Source organism: Toxotes jaculatrix, chromosome 2 (assembly GCF_017976425.1).
Source record: "Toxotes jaculatrix isolate fToxJac2 chromosome 2, fToxJac2.pri, whole genome shotgun sequence".
In the NCBI taxonomy this organism is placed as follows: domain Eukaryota; kingdom Metazoa; phylum Chordata; class Actinopteri; family Toxotidae; genus Toxotes; species Toxotes jaculatrix.
This window is the reverse complement of record NC_054395.1, coordinates 15,100,543-15,118,242: the sequence shown is the minus strand read 5'-3', so window position 1 is coordinate 15,118,242 and position 17,700 is coordinate 15,100,543. Positions and strand designations below refer to the sequence as shown.

The following is a 17,700-nucleotide window of genomic DNA, read 5'->3' as shown; positions in this document are numbered from 1 at the left end:
CTCCACTAATGCTGCACAATACTATACATTTGTTTTCAGTAACTTAAAGTATTTAAAATATTTGAATCTACATCAAACTGACAATGTGACACAAATTGTTTCAGTGTCAGTTTGTTAGGAACACCCAGTTAAAACTAATGCAGTCTAATATAATGGTCCTGCAATTAATCCTCCTATGTGAAGATTACTATGTTCAGTTTTTGTTGAAACTGTGTCAAAGAGGTGTTGACTCGTCTGTGGTGCTGAACTACACTGCATTTTGTGTGTTCCTGTTCTTTTGTCCACCCCATTCAAATCAATGGACATATCAATGAACATACAGTTGAATCAACATCTCTTTAACACAGTTTTAGCAAAAACCAAACATTATACAAATTTGTTTACACATTTTTGATACATCCAACTATCAAACAGGACAACAATAATTATGACTTTGATAAAACTAATAATTAGCTAAAACTATTGACCCCACAGTGAAATGTACTATATAGTGGCTCTTCACTGATGTCCTTACAGTGGTTGTCCAGCAGGTGGCCCTGAGACACTGACACATAACACACACCTGTTTATCAGTGTGCAGAAACAGAAATCCATTAGAATAAAACTGAAAACTAATGTTAAAACAACAGCAAACCCCTCACAGTTTCGTGTGAAGACACGATAAAGGGTGGGGACGCAAGATAAAGGTGTGTGGGAGGGGGCTGGGAGCTGATGGGACACAAAAGACAAAAAATATTCTGTGTATACACTGGATCGATTATGTTACCTCTTCAAGCCTTAACATCTGAGTGGGGACTTCTGCTGCATGTCATTTTGTCCTCATTATTACTCCTGTTACTGTGCTGCTGCCTGCCTAATAAAGGTATAAATTCATTCCTAGTGGTCACCAGCTAAAAATGGTTGGGAATCACTGGTAATACATTATGTTTGACTAGTCAAACTACTGTCAGAAGAGCGGTTGCTTGTACAGTGAGAACAAATCATTTTGAGATGAAGAGGTAAATAAATGTCTGAGAAACAATCAGTAAATTATGGCATGGACAAGGGTCAGTTTAATCATGGGAAGACATGTTTCTAGAGGAGTTTGTTTTAAGAAACAAAATAAAAATGGAATCAAAAACACAAATTGCCTCCAATTAGCACTGCGCTCCCTGCTGCTCTCTCTGAAGTCTTTGTCAGGGGATTCTCAGCTGTACTCAGCTGCTGAAATAAAGGCGCTAACAGTGCTGAGGGATGTTGTACCTGACAGGAGCGTGTCACAGCTGTTATTACACCTGCTGTTAAACAGTAAATAAAGCCTCACCGAGGTGCGCCTGTGCTGAGATGGCGTCGGTGATTGTCATGTCGATGTTTACATCAGGCTTCTCATCAGCCATCTGGGAATACTTCAAAGACCTCCTCGTTTGACTCCTCGTGTCAGGGCTTTGATCCTGAAGGGGAACACAGCACAACAAACAAATGCAAGCATTCATACTCTCAACTACATACATACACTTCAAGTGCCACAAACAAGACTGCTCCATTATCACAGTGAGGTTCGTCACTGTCGGCCCTCAGAGAGGTCATCTGCCAAATTAGTGCTACTCAGTCATTTGGATTCATCCCATTGCTTAATGAAAACTAAACTTCTGTTCCGTCCCTGTCCTTTTCCTCTGATATTTAACTGATCTGGAGGACAGGACATTCTCTACAATTAGAGTCCTTGTATTCTGGATGAGGCCCGATGCCAAATGGAGGTCGTATTTAGAGCACAAGAGGCTGTTAGAGCTCAGCGAAGGCCGTGCAGGTGGAGGATGAGAACGCTGAGTCATCTGCGGAGTGAGCAGGCAGCAGACAGTGTGATGGTGCATAATGGAGCAGGAGGAAGAAAACTGGGCGACAGATGCAAATAAGTTTCATCGAGATCAAACACTCCCTTCTTCCTGCGCTTCTGATGTACACAAGCTCACTGAAACAAATACCAAGCAACGATTATCAGTAACCGAATTTTAACGCAGCCACTTAGAATGCCCCGCCTATCCTGTCCGACACTGACGCACCTGGCTAATAGGTGGGTTTCATATGACGTCACGACGCAGCGCCGCGAGGGCGCCAAATTCAAATGGAGGGCAGGAAGTGTTTCAGCCTGTAGCTGACCGACACACTGAGAATCTACCGTGTGGAAAAATGCCTATGTTTTGTGTAGTTTACCGGCGCTCAAATCGTTCCAATAGAGAAAAAGAAAAAAAGCGATTATAGGGTGCCAAAAGTAGTCACCCACAAAGGCGAGAAATATAAAAAAACTTACAGAACAACCCGGTAAAAGGTGGATCTTAAACCTACGTCTGCGGTCGGGAGGAGCGGTCTGCTAATGCCCGTGTCTGCAGTGACCACTTCGTCAAAGGTATGTTGGCTAGCTAACTTGGTTTTTGTGGCTGTGTTTATATCATTAGGTTGTCGCTTAATGCTCATTTACTTAGTAATAATTATTAAGTTGCCGGTAGTCTAATATGGACTTCATTGAGACTTTTTAGGCTGCTCTAGCGTTTTTAGGGGACGTTGACTCAGTTCAAATGCTATTTCGCTGTCATGGCATACATTAGTATTTCTATGTAATTGACAAATAAACCCCCTTGTATCCCGGTAAGATGTGTTTGTTGACATTATAGCCGCTATTGCTAGCTGCTAGCTATACATAACCAGTATAAGAATAAACACTTACCCTGGCGAGGACCAAACGATAATCGTGTTGGAGCCGTTTGGTACCAAGGATGTGGTCACACAGGAAGCCAGTGCAGTGATTTGAAGGCGGGTGTAATGTGGTCCATTTTTCTGGTGTTAGTCGGGACTCTGGCAGCAGCATTTTGGACCAGCTGCAACTGTGTGAGGATGTTAGGATGCCATTACAATAATCTACTGAAAATGAATGCGTGGATATGTTTTTCTGTGTCTTGTTTGAATAGAAAACCCTTGATCCTAGCAATGTTTTTCAGGTGGTAATAGGCAGACTTAGTGATAGCTTTTACATGGTTGGTGAAATTCAGGTCTGAGTCAAGAATTACACCGAGATTTCTGGCTTGATTTGTAACCTGTGACATGGAGTCAAACTGAGCACTGATCTTGGACCTTTCATTTTTGGAGCCAAAAACAATCAATTCTGTCTTATCTGCATTGAGCTGGAGAAAATTCTGGCACATCCACTCATTGATTTGCTGAATACACTTGCTTAGTGAATGTAGGGAACTGTAGTTGTGTGATGACACTGAGATATTAAGTTATGTGTCTTCTGCATTGGTGTGGTAAGAGATGTTGTGACGTTCAGTGATCAGAGCTAGGGGCAGCATGTAGATATTGAACAGAAGTGGTCCAAGAATGGACCCCTTAGGAGCCCTGTATGTAATCTTAGTTTGGTCAGACTCATAGTTACCTATTGAGACCAAGTAATTCCTACCATGTAAGTAAGATTTGATCCAACTCAACACTGTGCCAGTAAGTCCCACCCAGTTTTCCAGTCTATCAAGCAGTATATTGTGATCAACTGTATCAAATGCTAAGACAGAGACTTTGGATGCATCATTATTCAGATGTATGTCATTCAAGGCTTGTCACAAGTTCTGCCTCAGTGCTGTGATGTGCTCGAAAACCAGACTGAAATTCATTAAAAAGATTGTTTAGCACCAAAAATGCATGAATTTGTTGAAAAGCAGCCCTTTCAATGATCTTTCCCAGAAAAGGAAGGTTAGATATTGGCATGTAGTTGTTTATAGCTGAAGCATCCAGATTTGATTTTTTAAGAAGAAGTTTAATTACTGCAGTTTTCAGGGCTTGGGGAAACTGCCCTTACTCAAGAGAGTTGTTTACTATCTTCAACACATTCAAAGCTATGCAGTTAAAAACATTTTTAAAAATTTTTGTCAGCAGATCATCGAGTGAGCATGTTGTAGATTTTAGTTGTTTGACAATTTCTGTGTTATTTGACAAGTGCTGTGTTATCTAGCAGGTTAAAATGTGTGAGGCAGGAAGGTAAAAGTGACATCATTTTGCCTGAGCTGGAACTACGAACTGTCTTATTTTTGATATTTTATCTGTGAAAAACAGTACAAAGTCATTGCATGATTTTTTGGAGAGCAGTTCAGGTGGGACTGATACTCCTGGGTTTGTCAGTCTGTCCATAACAGAAAACGTGTAAGCATTGTTACTGTTTCTATCAGTAATGTCAGAAAAAAAGGATTGTCTTGCCACTTTCAGTTCATGGTTGTAGTTATGTAGGCTCTCTTTGTAGATGTCATAATAAACCTGGAGTTTGTTTTTTCGCCATCTGCGTTCTGCCTGCCTGCAGACTCTTTTTTGAGGTGACTTTTTCCTTCTTGATAGAACTTTGGTCTTGAACGGGGCAATTGAATCGATAATAGTTTTAACTTTGGAAGTGAAACTATTTATGAGGTCATCAACAGGAGCTGTGGGCAGGGTTGGTGATGGCACAAACGCCTGGGTGAATTCTGCACAGGTGTTATCATTAATACAACATTTTCTTTTCTTCAGCTTTGTTATGATTAGCAGGTGTGATAGTTTTAAAAGAAACACAGTAGTGATGAGAAAGAGCAACATCAGTCACCACAACCTCAGAAATATTGAGACCTTTGGAAATAATTAGATCCAATATATGTCCCTTGTTGTGTGTTGGATCTGTTACATACTGCAAAAGTCCAAAGTTGTCCTGGATGTTGAAACTTCCATCTTTAGGATTGTCACCATGAATATTAAAGTCACCTGCTGCAATAACACAATCAAAGTCAATGCATACAATAGACAGTAGTTTGGCAAACTCATCAACAAACATTGCGTTGTAGTTTGGGGTTTTGTAGATGGTTACGAATATTGCTTGGTAGGAGGATTTTACTTGAAGAGCAACATATTCAAAAGAGTCGAACTTTCCATTGAACAATATGGCGACGACTCCTCCTTTCTTGCGCGGTCTAGCTTCACTCACAAAACTAAAGTTAGGGGGAATTGACTCGATAAGAACTGCTGCACTGTTATATTGCCCCAGCCATATTTCAGTTAAAAACATAAAATCAAGGTTGTGCTTTTGAATAAAATCATTAATTAAGAATGATTTGCCTGCCAGGGATCTGATGTTTAAAAGAGCTAAATTTAGTTTACTAAAACCCATGTCCTTTCCATGTTCTGGGACAGACTGTGGCTGACATGGAATAGGTTTTAGGTTTGTTGATGTATTTCTTAAAAATTGACGCTTTCTTTTCCTTTTGCTTATCAAAATCGGCACTTTGTGTCCTGGCTTTTTCATCTGGCAAAGTTGGGGGTTAGGGGAACCATTTTTATCCCAGACTTCACCAAACTCTCTATGTGACTTGGAAAACCGAGGGGTGAAGCAAGGGGGGAGATGGATATTGGGGAGTTAGAGGAGGATGCAGCTGAGGCAGCTGGGGTACAGGGCTGTAGAGGAGGACGTGGGATGGGGAGATCCATGTGGAGGACCAGTGAAGCAGTCCTGCCGTTGTCACCCTGCAGCTGTGGCTCGCTCTGCGGTGGAGCTGATGGAGCAGGGGTGTTGTTGTCTCTCCTTGGCTGATGTTCACTTTGCATTTGAGCTTTAGGCTGGCCCCGAGGGAGGTCAGAAGGGGTTTGGTGCCTCAGAGAGTGGAGAAAATTATCTGTCAGTCGCCTCAGTCCACGTCCATTCAGATGAGGGCCCTCTCCTTTGAAGAGGTCATCACGTTCCCAAAACAGATTGAAGTTGTCTATAAAGTTCATTCCTCGCGTCTCACAAGCTTTGGCCAGTCATGTATTTAGTGCAAGCAGGCGACTGAATTTATTTATCCTTCTATCAATGTTTGGGAGCAGCCCTCTGATGAAAAATTGTACATCTGATTTATTGACCGTCTCTAAGAGCGCAGAGAGGTCTTTTTTTAGAACTTCTAATTCGCCCCTCTTTGTATCAACTGCACCCACATGCAGAATGATATGACTGACTCCTGGATGGTTTGATATGACCGGGGAGAGAAGTCCAGCGATGTCAGTGACCATGTGTCAACTGCATGTGTAGATTCTTTCATTCCTTACGTCACTGGTAGCGCTGTCTCCAAGCAGCAAGATATCTCTGTCCTTCACTTTTGGCATAGATACATTGTCTCCGTATGCCCGATATCTCTTCTTCCCTTCATATATATCTCTCTTTTTTTCATTCTTTATTTCACATTTCTTAATTACAGCAGTGTTTAGTGGTTCGTTTCCATTCAGCTCAGACAGTGGTTGTTTCTGAGCTGTGTGCCCAGTGATGCAGCATATACTCCAGTGTGATCAGCATTCACCTTTCTCTTTCTGTGTCGTTTTGGCTTGGTACTGAGTGTATGCCACACGGCATCAGTCTTTTCAGGTCCTGCTTTCGTAAGTTTGGGAAAGGACACAGTGTCGTCCAAGTTTTGCCTATCAGAGGCAAAAGTATCATAATTAACACTGCTTTTTGTGGACAAAGATTTAGCCTTCTTACCACCAGGTGTGATCGAGAGAGTCTCATGAAGTCCCTTTTCAGCTTCCAGAGCAAAAATCTTTGCCTGGAGCTCAGTGATTTCCTTAAGATATTTCCAGCAGTTTCGGCAAAGTGAGTTTGTTGTATTGTGCACGCCAGACATTTCTCAACCCGACTGAGGAATAGACAAAACTAAGCTGTAGCTGGTCAGTTTGGTTGTTGAGTAGTTAAAATCTGTGTGCAGTTAAAAGAATGTCAAAAAAATTGAATTGTGAAAAAAAAAAAGAAGTAAGAAAAGCTGGCAGGAGCAAGCAGAAAAGTGTCTGCACTCTTCAGAAGTAAGGTCAAGAGGGGTGAGCAACCGAAGTGAACCGAAATGGCCTGAGCAACCGAAGCAAACAAACCAACAACTGTCTGATTTTGAGTCGAATGTTGCCAAATCCTGATGGATTGACATTCGAACAGGGGGAGACTTTTCAATTAAGTTTTGTTAAAGTGACTTATTTAGTACTGTGCAAAACTTTTAGACATTTTTTATGTTTAGACTAAAATTTTTCTGCAGCATGACAGGGACCTCAAACATTATACATCCAGAGTCATAAAGAACTATCTACAGAGAATAGAAGAACAAGGAGTCCTGTAACAGACTCCTGATCTTATCAACATAGTGTCAGTGTGGGATTACATGAAGAGACAGAAGACACTGAGACAGACTAAATGCATAGGGGGACTCAGACAAGTTCTCCAAGATATTTGCAACAATCTACCTGTGAAATACTGTGCTCAGGTGTTCTGAGGAGAACTGGTGCTGTTTTAAAGGTAAAGGGTCGTAACAGCAAATATTGATCTGATTTAGGCTTTTTTCATTTAACAGTTCTTTGTATGAACTGCTAAATAAGAACTATTCATGGCATTATTATTGAAAGCATCCTCACTCTACTTTTCGAGCCTAAAACTTTTGCACAGTACTGTAAATACAGTACACAAAAACTCCCACAGCCATTTACAAACAAAAGATTATTAGGAATAAATTTCAATACATAAAAGGTGGCCTGGGAGTGTTGTCCCACATATTCCTAGAAGGTGACACACCAGCGCCATCAACAGGCAGAACATCAAAACTACACCCAATAACAAGCCAGCATTAAGACAACTAAATGTAGGATTTTACACCAAAGATAAACTTTGAGCTTTCAAATAAAATCCGGAAAACTGCATGTGGATCTAAGTAAAAAAAAAAAAAAAAAAAAATCTTATATCAATCTACATTGAGAGACAACAGGTGATTAAAAACTCAAAACCTTTATTTTACACCGCAATACTAAAATCTTTCAGTATACAAAGTGTAAATTCACTTGCTGGCATGTTCAATCAGTTATTTACTTCCCTTTGAAAAATCAGTCAGCTCATACATTCAAACCACTTTACAATCAAGATAAACAAAACAACAAGAACACTTCCTGCCTTACTGACATTACTTTTGACCACACTGAAAAGAAAACTACTAGTTAATACTTCAGTGAGTTATCAGTAACTGTTATGAGGACAAAGGATGAAGTATTTACTGACAGAAACAAGCAGAAAAAGATTTTGGGTTTCACAAGTTTGGAGAAAAAAAAAGAGAACCGCAGGTGTGATTTTGGTCCTATTTGTGACATTTGTAGGTATAAACAAATACCTCAGCCCAATTGAGTATGGTCCACTCTAAATTTCATTTAGGGATGGTCCAAGGTTTCTTGCTAGCGAGGTGAAGATCCTTTTCAGGATTTGGGCAGTCATGCAGCAATTCCATTGTTGGTTTGCACCGGCTCACCCACCAGTGTCTTCAGCTTCTCCACAACTGACTCCAACCCGGGCTGCCCATGTCCGAGGTCCCTATACATGTGAATTAAAGTGTTGGCAGTTCAATTAATGTAAAGTCAAAAATAAGTCAATGTCAAGAGGGTATTATACCTAGTCAAATTCAGTTTTATTTCAGACTTCCCTTCGATTCACAAAACATAGAAAATGCATTCGTAACCACTTCAAACACAAACTTTCAATGGGAACTTGTCAAACATTCACCACATCAACCTCTGAGCTCACTTGCAAACTTCAACACGCTTTCAGTGTTTTTTCTCCCCACACAGACTTCAACTAGCACAAAGTCACATTTTCACACAGAGAGGGTGGTAACAAGGAGAAAATAAAACACACAACCAGACACAGCATTCACATCAAATCAGACCGCAAGAGAAAGCTGTGAAAGGATACAAATACTCATTGCACTTGACATTTCACTGTGTTTAAAGAATTAGGGTTGATAGAAAACGATGAGGAAAAAGCAGAGACCTTAAGGATCTCGAGACTCAATAAATGTCCTTGTGATGGCCATTAGGAACACACTCGTACTTGCTTCTTCCTCTCACACTCGCACAAAGCCACAGGTTCTTCTCAACTCTCGCAGGCATTTGTCTCTTAAGAAAAAAAAAAAAAAAACTTTGCACAAACAGTCCTTCTCACACTTGCTTTCTTTCATTTTTCTCTCCCGTTCGCTCACTCTCACTCGGTCCAACACCAAGCCCACTCATTGATCTTGAAAAGCGACAAGAGCAGACAAGATTTCTATATCCATAAAAAGGGGAGAGGAAAAAAGAACACCCACCGTCTAACACAGTATATGCAGAGTGAAGCTGTGTTCTTTGATGACAAAGCATTTACACATGGGAAGAGGGGAACTGATACTGAGATCTGTCGAACATTGCTGCCAATGAGGCGCTTCCTCCCGGGAAATTGGGAAAGAGTTGGTGAACTGCAGAAGAGATTTTCATGAAGGTGTTTCCAAAAGACGTCAAACAAAAACAAACAAAAGATGCAATCAACTGCTTACAGATACATAATTAAATCAAGCCCGCTTTACAAGTGGCTGAAGAGCTCTCGAGATACTTGTGCATGTTTATAAATATTTATCTTGCATGCACAATCATCTCTGTGTAACATTTTCTCAGAAACAAAAAAAGGTAGTGTGGCAGTTTCGTCTAACAAACTAAACTTTTCACCCATTCAGTGCATGACTACATCATCAGTCACATGCAAGTACAAATTTTCTCTTTAACAAAATAAAAGGCAGTGTATTTTTAAATAATCTGAAAAAAGATATAAGCAGTTCCCCCCTGTAGGTATACTTACCAGATTAGCCTAATAGCAACAAAAAAAGGTCAACTCAAAGCTATCTACATTCCCCAACTAGAAGACTTAGACTCCATAGACGTGCCAAAGCCAGAGCTGAAGCCACTGTTGGAGGTGGTGGTAGTGCCTGCAGCCCAGCCGAGGCTAGCTGAGCTGGGGCTGCTGTAACTAGTGCTGGCAGAGCTATAGGACTGGTCTCGGGTTGTAGTGGCTGTGCCTGCCGTTGTGGTCAGACCCTGCTGGTTAGCCAGCATGCCCATCATTCCCCAGCTGCTCTGCAGAGCTGCCTGGGCGGCAGCCACCATTGCCGGGTTAAGGCCAAGAGCACCAAAATTAACCCCACTGCTACCGCTGCCTAGCCCACCACGATTACTGCCATACCCCTGACTGAACCCACCAGCCCCAAACCGCCCTCGATCCATCATTTGCCTACTATTGTTGTGTTTGGGCTCTGCATTGGAGATGTGCACACTGACACCCTTGATGATCAAGTCCTCTCCACACAGGGCTTGGGCAACCTGAGAAATAAGTGAGGAGAAGATTTTCACTGCAGTCATGATGGCACTGTTGTAATTTGTAATACTTGTAGCAGCTTTCATGGTCTGTACTTTAGAGGAGAGTAACTACTTTAGCTTGTGATTATGATATCTACTAATATTCAGCCAAAGCCATTTATGGTGAATCTCACCTGGTCATCAGCAAATGTGACAAATGCAAATGCCCGGAAGGGTTTGGGGATGAAGACATCAGTGACTTCACCATACTGCATGAAGTACTGCCTCAGGTCATCAGTTGTCATGTCCTCTGTACAGCGGCCAACAAAGATTTTACGGCTCCGCATTGGTTCATCGGGACAAGCCTGAGAAGACAAACAAGCACAGCTGTAAATTAAATAATCTACATTTGCTTTATGTTCCATTTTGAGTCATGCTCCTAATTCAGATTTATTTATCCAACAATTAATAAACATTTGTGGCTTGTTAAGTTGCAAGACTAGAGCACATGATTTCATTCACTGAATTTGACATGGATTAAATTAAAGACATGGTGCTAAACTTACCTTTGAGTTAGGCAGTTTGCAATCACACCATCGTCCATCAATCATGTGTCTCTGAGCGATGACTTTGGTTTGTGTCTCGTAGTCAGTGAACCGGACAAAACCAAAACCTTTTGAGTTGCCAGTTTTTGCATCTCTCTTGACCTGAAGTGAACACATCCAGACATGTAAGACATGTTCTTATCACACTTGAAGTCAAGCAAAGAAATATTAGAGGAAAAAAAAAAGTTGTATTCACAGACAAATGAGATGTCTCTACCTGCACCATGATGACCTCCCCAAAGGTACTGAAATAATCTTTCAGGTCTTGTTCTGTTGTTTTCCACGGCAGCCCGAGGACTATGAGATCTGATGTCTTCTGAAAGCCTCTCTTGATTTTCACAGCTGAGGCAGCGTCTATTTCATCCATCTTCCTTTTGTTATCTGTGAAGAATAAATGTGCGTCAGTGTTAGACAAAGAAATTGAAAAGCAGCATAAAAACATAGCTTCCAAAATGACAATTTGAATCAATACCGCTGGACATTATAACCCTCATGACTGTTGCATTAGACTGCATTAGTTGTGGCCCGGTGTCCCTGATAAGCTAGAGTGTATGTGCACAGGTCTGCCCACCATGTACTGTAGCTCCAAGAATAACTGGAAAAGTTCAAGTCATTCACACCAACATCCGCCTCACCTTTGGGATAATTGACGACGTAGACCAGGTTCCCCCAGTCGTTCTCAGGTGCATGCAGTACACCCTCCACAAGCCGGACTCCCCTCATGCACTGGGACTCTGGGTTCCTATACCGCAAACCGCATGCCCCTGGAAACTGTGCCGCTACCGATGACAGCAAAACAGTACCATCGTCCTCCGAGGGTATCTCCATGGGCTCCTCGTTTTCATCTTCAGCCACACGGATGTAGAGCTCCGACATGGTCACCGAGAGGCTACTCGCTAGTCCTGGAGGAATCAGCTGATGGAGCTGGAGGTATTAGTAAACACTGGGATGATGCACACGAGTTTGCAACGTCGATCCTCGTTTGGGTTTACCTCTGCTAACTGGGAGAAGCAACGGAGGTACACGAGCAAACGCAAACAGACAAACTGTGTGAAACACGCACTCCACAACTCTCTCACATTTAATAGTTGGCGGCCATGAGAGCTGAATGTTTTCTTTCCCTCTGACGACTCGCATAAACAAGTTAGCCAGCCGAGCTAACAAGCTAGCAAACTCAATGAAGCCTCAAAAAATGAATGACCATCTGGTTTAGCGCTGTGTCAGCAAGCACACGACTCCCCCTATTGTCTGCGAGTATGTGGCCGAAGACTGTGCCTAAATAAAAACATCAACACGTTATCTTATTCCACGAAATTTAAGCACAAAATCGTCAGACCAAAGCAGCTAACCTCGCTCACCTCAAAGCTAGCTAACAAAATGGCTGCTCACCTTGTAAAAATGACATCATCGAGTTGGGAGGGCACACTGTTGACTTTTGTAGGGATGCCAAAAATAAAATTAAAAACATTTAGTTAAAAGTTTTACTTCACATCACCAGTTGTCGATAACCTTTTTATAAACTGTATTTAAACGGCATTTGATAAAATGTATTGTCCTTGTCGTGTTACATAACTTTCAATATAAAAAGTGTAAAGTCCCTGGTTTACCCTTTCAATTCCGACCACAAATATTCACCTTAAATAACCAAACAAAAGGTACGCACTGAGAAATTGTTTTGAAGAATATTTAATGCCATGTAACCACGTGTCACATGAAAAATATTTTCCATCCATAGGGGGTGAGTTTAATTTTTGGTTTCCTCGATTTTACAAAATGTTAGATACCTGAATAAACTATAATCATGAGTCATGGGTGATAAGCGTTCATTCATGATAACTTAAAACATTTTTTAATGACAAAAAAGTTTTCCTTTTATAAGGCCTACAGCTGTTTTAAAACCTGTTTTTCACATGTGCTGAAGACTGTGATCAGTATTTGTGACTTTTTGTCACCTACTTTTAACATGTCAGAGTAAACACACCTGTGTTTTATTTCTCTCCTCCCCGGTGACATCAACCCCCACACTTTACCTACAAATAGGCCAGGGTCAGACTACTCGCTGATGTTTCATTCGTGGAAGTGACATGGATCAGATAAGATTCGGCATCCTTCTTAGAACTATGTGAGAGACATACTGCTGTGCAGAAATTGGCTTGAACTATTCAGTATTTCATAATATGAGCTAATTTCAGCATTATTTTCTACAGTGTTTTGCAGTGTTTTATCATGAGGAATGTGTTGTCTATTCAGAAAAGAGAATGGGTTGATACCCCAACATCAAAATTAACAGGTAAAACTTTATTCTGTGATAGCTACAAATGTTTATGATGCCTTCACGTGATATCTGAAAAAAATGTACTTGCATTTTTAGAGGGAGATGTGGCATGTTTCTCTGAATACATGGAGATGTGGATCCACAGTGCGAGAATTGAAGGGTTGGGAGTCTGGCTGTCTGGGGCCTTACGAATGCAAAGTAATTATTTCTGACACAATAAGTGGCAAAATTCTGATATAAATGTGAGATAAAAGGCTTTGTCTGAGAATCACTTTCTTCTTTCCATAAGTCAACCTTGCATCTCTTGATCGCCTAAACCTCCAGCTGTCTGCTTGTGGATTCTCGTTGCACAAAGACCCTGACAAGAACTTTATTTTTAGAGTCAGTTACACTGGATGTTTTGTCCAGGAACAGGTATGTCACTCTTTTAAGAAACATCTAATCCACGTATACAGACTTTGAGATTTGACCTTTGCAGCCGGGCTTGGTGGTGACAAATTCCTGATTGTATTGTGACTATTCAGCATGGCTTCCATGTGCTTACACTGAATTTGGTGAAGAGGATAAATCGATTTGGAGGCAGACCTCAAAATTTCATAATGACGTGCCCCGTGGTTTCTGTACTGCTCAACAGAGAGAAAATCCAGTGTGACTCAGAGTATATTCAGGTAAATGCTCACTGGAATTGTTTTTTTGTCGGTCAACATTTCACTGTTTTCATTTGGTACTTTGCCATGTTTCAGCCACGGTTTCTGGCTTGTTTTGTTATTCTGACAAAATTTCTGTGTGTGTCTTTAGGTGATCAGACAACTTCCCTATGACAACTGGAATAATGAGGTAATAATTCATTTCAGTCTTAGAAATGGCAGAGAGAGGAAAAAAGAAGGAATCAGTGTTTGACTGTTTCTGTGCTTGTATGTTTGGTTTTGCATCACAGTTGCAGTGGTCTCTGTCTTTGAGCGATCACCTCATTGTAGCTCTGGAGGATGCCAGCCTGATCCAGATGAACATTGACAGGATTGGACCAGACATTGCAGTCCAAGGCAGGAGGAGGGAGATCTTGAGCCCTGTAAAGGTAAGGAAGCTCACTCATCACACTGCCACCTAGTGATCATTGTCAACATTACAAATGAAATTCACTAAATTGTTTTCTGTCTTTTTGGTTAATGCAGGTAATAGAAAACGAAGGGGAATTCTTGGCCTTGAAGCTGGTCAGTGGTCAGTATGCCTACAGTATGGAAGCTATGTGTCCAAAAGGTGGGTAGCAAACAGAGAATCTGAACTGGAAGTTATTTTCCTTCGGTGGTTAGAGTTAAGGTTAGGGTTAGTGGGTGTGGTTTTATCTCAGTTAGTGGCAGAAGTGCTCATGATATATATATATATATATATATATATATTTTTTTTTTGCTTTAATAAAAGTGCCACTACAACAACTCAGCTACTTGTTCTGCAGAATGAATGTTGCATAATATTTTAACTGAATATTATACTGAATGAATATTATACCTGAATGGACATTTGAATGAAATGAGGTTTAGAGGTAGCCCAAGTAGACACTGCTCTTTTGAAAGGGGTCACATGCTGGAAAGGTTAGGAGCCACTGGTTTAATGTTAAACAGTAAGTTGCATTTTTGTGGGCTTGTCATATGTTTTGTTTTATGTAAACTCTTAATCTGAAAGGTAGCCAGTAACTACATCTATCAAATACATGTTGTACTTTAAAAATACTTCCCTCTGAAATGTGGTGAAATAGAAGTATGAAGCAGCATCAAATGGAAATTCTTACATATAAGTACCTCAAAATTATATTTAAGGACAATAATTCAGTGAATGTAACCAGTTACCTTCTACCACTGGTCCCAGTAACACATTTGATCTCTGATGTAAATTTTAGTGACTGCATCCACAGCAGAGGAGACTGTGCTGCACATTGTCAAACGACGCATGGGCTTGATCAAACGAGGCAGCTACGACAGTGAAGGACTGACACTCAGTGATGTGTCAGTGAACCAGACAGATAATTTCACTGTGCATGAGACGAGTGAATTTGTGACACTGATCATTCCTACAACCCAAATACTCCAGACCAAGGTTGGTGCAGAAACAACAGTTAGTTGTGGCTCTTATATTTCCAAAGCAGAGTTAATTATCACGGTGCCCGTTTTTGAAATGTCTTTTCCCATAAGGATTCATCACAGTGTAAAACATCTAGACTGGGTTTGTTTTACAGACCTGTGCAGACAGCAGACATCTCCTACAGTCGTTCTACAGGGTGGATGTTGTGCTCACCTTCAAAGAGACAAATCACAAAATGCATTGGACCATGGAGAACACACTGCCATGCACAGGTGAGTGTTCTGCTGATGAGCACAGTAAAACTAAAGTGGTGATTAATTATTGGATGATATTTTGACCACTAGCCATTGGAAGGCTTTTACTGTAGTCACACCCAGCACTTAATTTTGTTTGTCGCTCAGTCAGTCACTTAATCTTTCAACTCTAGCACCCTTCACACACTTTAAAGTGAGACAGAAATAAACATAAAAATGATATATATTGTAAGATGATTACAATAAATAACAAAAGACAGATAGGCTTTCAGCTTATATCTTAAAGACATGAGGATTTAGAATTGTTTTCAAGAGTTTTGTCTGGTGTGATTTTTACTTTTATGTATAGCCCAACAGTATCATGAATATCTACACTGACTTTGCTTTGCTTTGACCATATTTAGCTGTACTATCGTTAGAAATCAACCATAACAATTTTTATGAACCAAATCTCCATTTGACCTCTATTTGATAACCTGCAATCTCATGACCATTGTGTACAGTCTTCTTGCAATTACAATTCTTGCGGTCACAATAATATAATTTTTTGGGGGGGGTAAATATCACCTGTTTTGAGACAATGAAAAAGTGATAGGATAATATGATATGATTTTTCAACAAAAAAGTGCACATACCATATGTGTATCACCATGGACAGAGAAGTAATAATAAGAAACAGTTTTGAGTAGAGGAGCACTTTAACTAGCAAGCCAAATTAGTGCTATAATAATAATAAAATAGGAAAGTATTAGTTTATGGACTTAGTGCAGGGCAGTTGAGATAGATTTTGTTAGAGCTGTTGTGGGGAACGTTTGTAAATTCCCGAGCCACATCATTATTAAATAATTATTAAAAACGCAGGATCATAGATATCAATTTTGTAAATTAATTTCAGCTAAAATTATGAACTCATTCCTCCCACAGCTGGGTCTGCTGCATCCTCCCCTGGTCCAAACATCACATCCATGCTTAACTTTAAAAATGAGAATTTAACTACAGAACAATTGTTGCTGGACAGCTAAATTAGTTCACCTCACACACAGACAGAGGGCAGCAGTTTTAACATTGAAGAGATGTCTGAGAGTCAAAGCAGGAATTTATCTTCTGGGTTTGATGGTGACGCTGTCAATACCTTTAATGCCACTGGAACAGATTTGTCTTTCCACATAACAGTTGCACAAGAACAAGAATATCAACAATTCAACTCTGCCAGTGGGAATAAAGAGCAGCAAAAGTAGAGAAAGCTAAAGTGGATTTGGTAGGATTAGATACCTGACAAAATTTGTGAAAAAGCATTACCAGTAATAACGCAAATAAAGTATTTCAATATCGCACTTGCTTTATTCACCTTTTTTTGTGTTTTAATTCCCGTTGGTGCCACGTGTTACATGTCTGCGTGCTGTCTTGAAAAGTGATGCCGTGGTCAGTCAGTGTTGTGCAGGTTGATTATACAAGCAGAAATACAGCCAGACCTCTGCCAGCCGTTGCCCGGGGGTGGACATTATCCAGACGTAGACAAGGCAGGCGTTAAATAAACATGTCTCTATCCGAGCAGCACAACAGACTGATGTAGAGAAGACCCTGCGGTTGTTATAGCCAATGCCAACTTCCAGAGAAGCCTCGGTTCAGAGAAACATACAAAGAATTGGTGTTTAGAGGCACTGATTGTCTTCATGTTGAAGATGAATTTCACACGTTCAGAAGTTTTATGTTTCTTAGGGTAAATGTGATACTTCACAAACATGTATTTTTTTTTCTGTGAAGGAAAACAAATCCAAGTTTCTCGGTGAACTGTAAATCAGCTACGGTGATGTTGCTCCATGTATCTTTGCTGCAGTATACTGTGTCAACAGGAGAGGGCACTATTGAATGTGTTTTCAGAAAACTCTCGATGGGCCGACAGCCTGCCTGCAGATGCTCTTTCCCAAATCCACCAGTTTTAAATCTTTTTTGCTGTGATCTTACATTCTGTCTTTGTTGCTTTTTTTCTGCATTAACAGTTGAGCTGCACGTTAATTATGGACTACACTTGAGAAATAGAAAAATGTAGTGGGAGGGGATGTTCACTTTGATTTGACAGTTATCTTTGCCAGTAGAGTCAATTTGCTGCTTTAAATATTAGAACCGTAAATGTATTCTGTATAAGATTACGAACACGGACGAGATTCTGCTGGCTAAAATGAATGAAGATGTTTCACTTTTGTTTCCACCCTTTTTTTTTTTTTCACCTTTGTTATTGTGACCTCCTGGTATGCACCAAAGCGTCTGTAAATGATACCAGTGCAGTGTTACGCTGTTACATGCATCATATACAATGGGCTGTGGGGCAGAAAATCTAAACTTCCTTGTGCCTTTGGTC

General features: G+C 40.6%; 2 protein-coding genes across 4 annotated transcripts; one reads left to right on the top strand and one right to left on the bottom strand.

Moving 5' to 3' along the window:
- Positions 1-7,752: 7,752 nt before the first annotated feature.
- On the bottom strand, positions 7,753-12,111 carry tardbpa (TAR DNA binding protein a). Of its 3 annotated transcripts, none has more exons than XR_005895529.1 (7): positions 11,372-12,111; positions 10,954-11,117; positions 10,698-10,838; positions 10,326-10,496; positions 10,035-10,155; positions 9,114-9,260; positions 7,753-8,344 (listed from the first exon to the last, which is right to left on the bottom strand). XR_005895529.1 is itself a non-coding variant. In XM_041059769.1 (5 exons), exons 1-5 carry the CDS (start codon positions 11,610-11,612, stop codon positions 9,682-9,684), a joined length of 1,191 nt encoding a protein of 396 aa, XP_040915703.1. In that variant the 5' UTR covers positions 11,613-12,111; the 3' UTR covers positions 8,351-9,681. The 3 variants fall into 3 exon arrangements, 1 of the variants encoding a protein (XP_040915703.1); XR_005895530.1 differs by having other exon boundaries at positions 10,071-10,155; XM_041059769.1 differs by lacking the exon at positions 7,753-8,344 and having other exon boundaries at positions 8,351-10,155.
- A 273-nt stretch (positions 12,112-12,384) lies between these two features.
- On the top strand, positions 12,385-16,610 carry c2h1orf127 (chromosome 2 C1orf127 homolog). Its single transcript, XM_041060316.1, has 12 exons — positions 12,385-12,474; positions 12,777-12,858; positions 12,944-13,026; positions 13,108-13,209; positions 13,301-13,425; positions 13,536-13,679; positions 13,810-13,848; positions 13,949-14,086; positions 14,184-14,268; positions 14,906-15,102; positions 15,242-15,359; positions 16,266-16,610. Exons 2-12 carry the CDS (start codon positions 12,821-12,823, stop codon positions 16,361-16,363), a joined length of 1,167 nt encoding a protein of 388 aa, XP_040916250.1. The 5' UTR covers positions 12,385-12,474; positions 12,777-12,820; the 3' UTR covers positions 16,364-16,610.
- Positions 16,611-17,700: the final 1,090 nt, after the last annotated feature.

Bases quoted from the DNA above. Each gene is read 5' to 3' on its own strand.
- tardbpa (XM_041059769.1), bottom strand. From the start codon at position 11,612: ATGTCGGAGCTCTACATCCGTGTGGCTGAAGATGAAAACGAGGAGCCC. The intron at 10,839-10,953 runs GTAGAGACATCT...TGTTCACTTCAG, and splicing joins GGGAGGTCATCATGGTGCAG to GTCAAGAGAGATGCAAAAAC. The intron at 10,497-10,697 runs GTAAGTTTAGCA...TTGTCTTCTCAG, and splicing joins GCAAACTGCCTAACTCAAAG to GCTTGTCCCGATGAACCAAT.
- c2h1orf127 (XM_041060316.1), top strand. From the start codon at position 12,821: ATGGATCAGATAAGATTCGGCATCCTTCTTAGAACTAT. The intron at 13,680-13,809 runs GTAAATGCTCAC...GTGTGTCTTTAG, and splicing joins GTGACTCAGAGTATATTCAG to GTGATCAGACAACTTCCCTA. The intron at 14,087-14,183 runs GTAAGGAAGCTC...TGGTTAATGCAG, and splicing joins AGATCTTGAGCCCTGTAAAG to GTAATAGAAAACGAAGGGGA.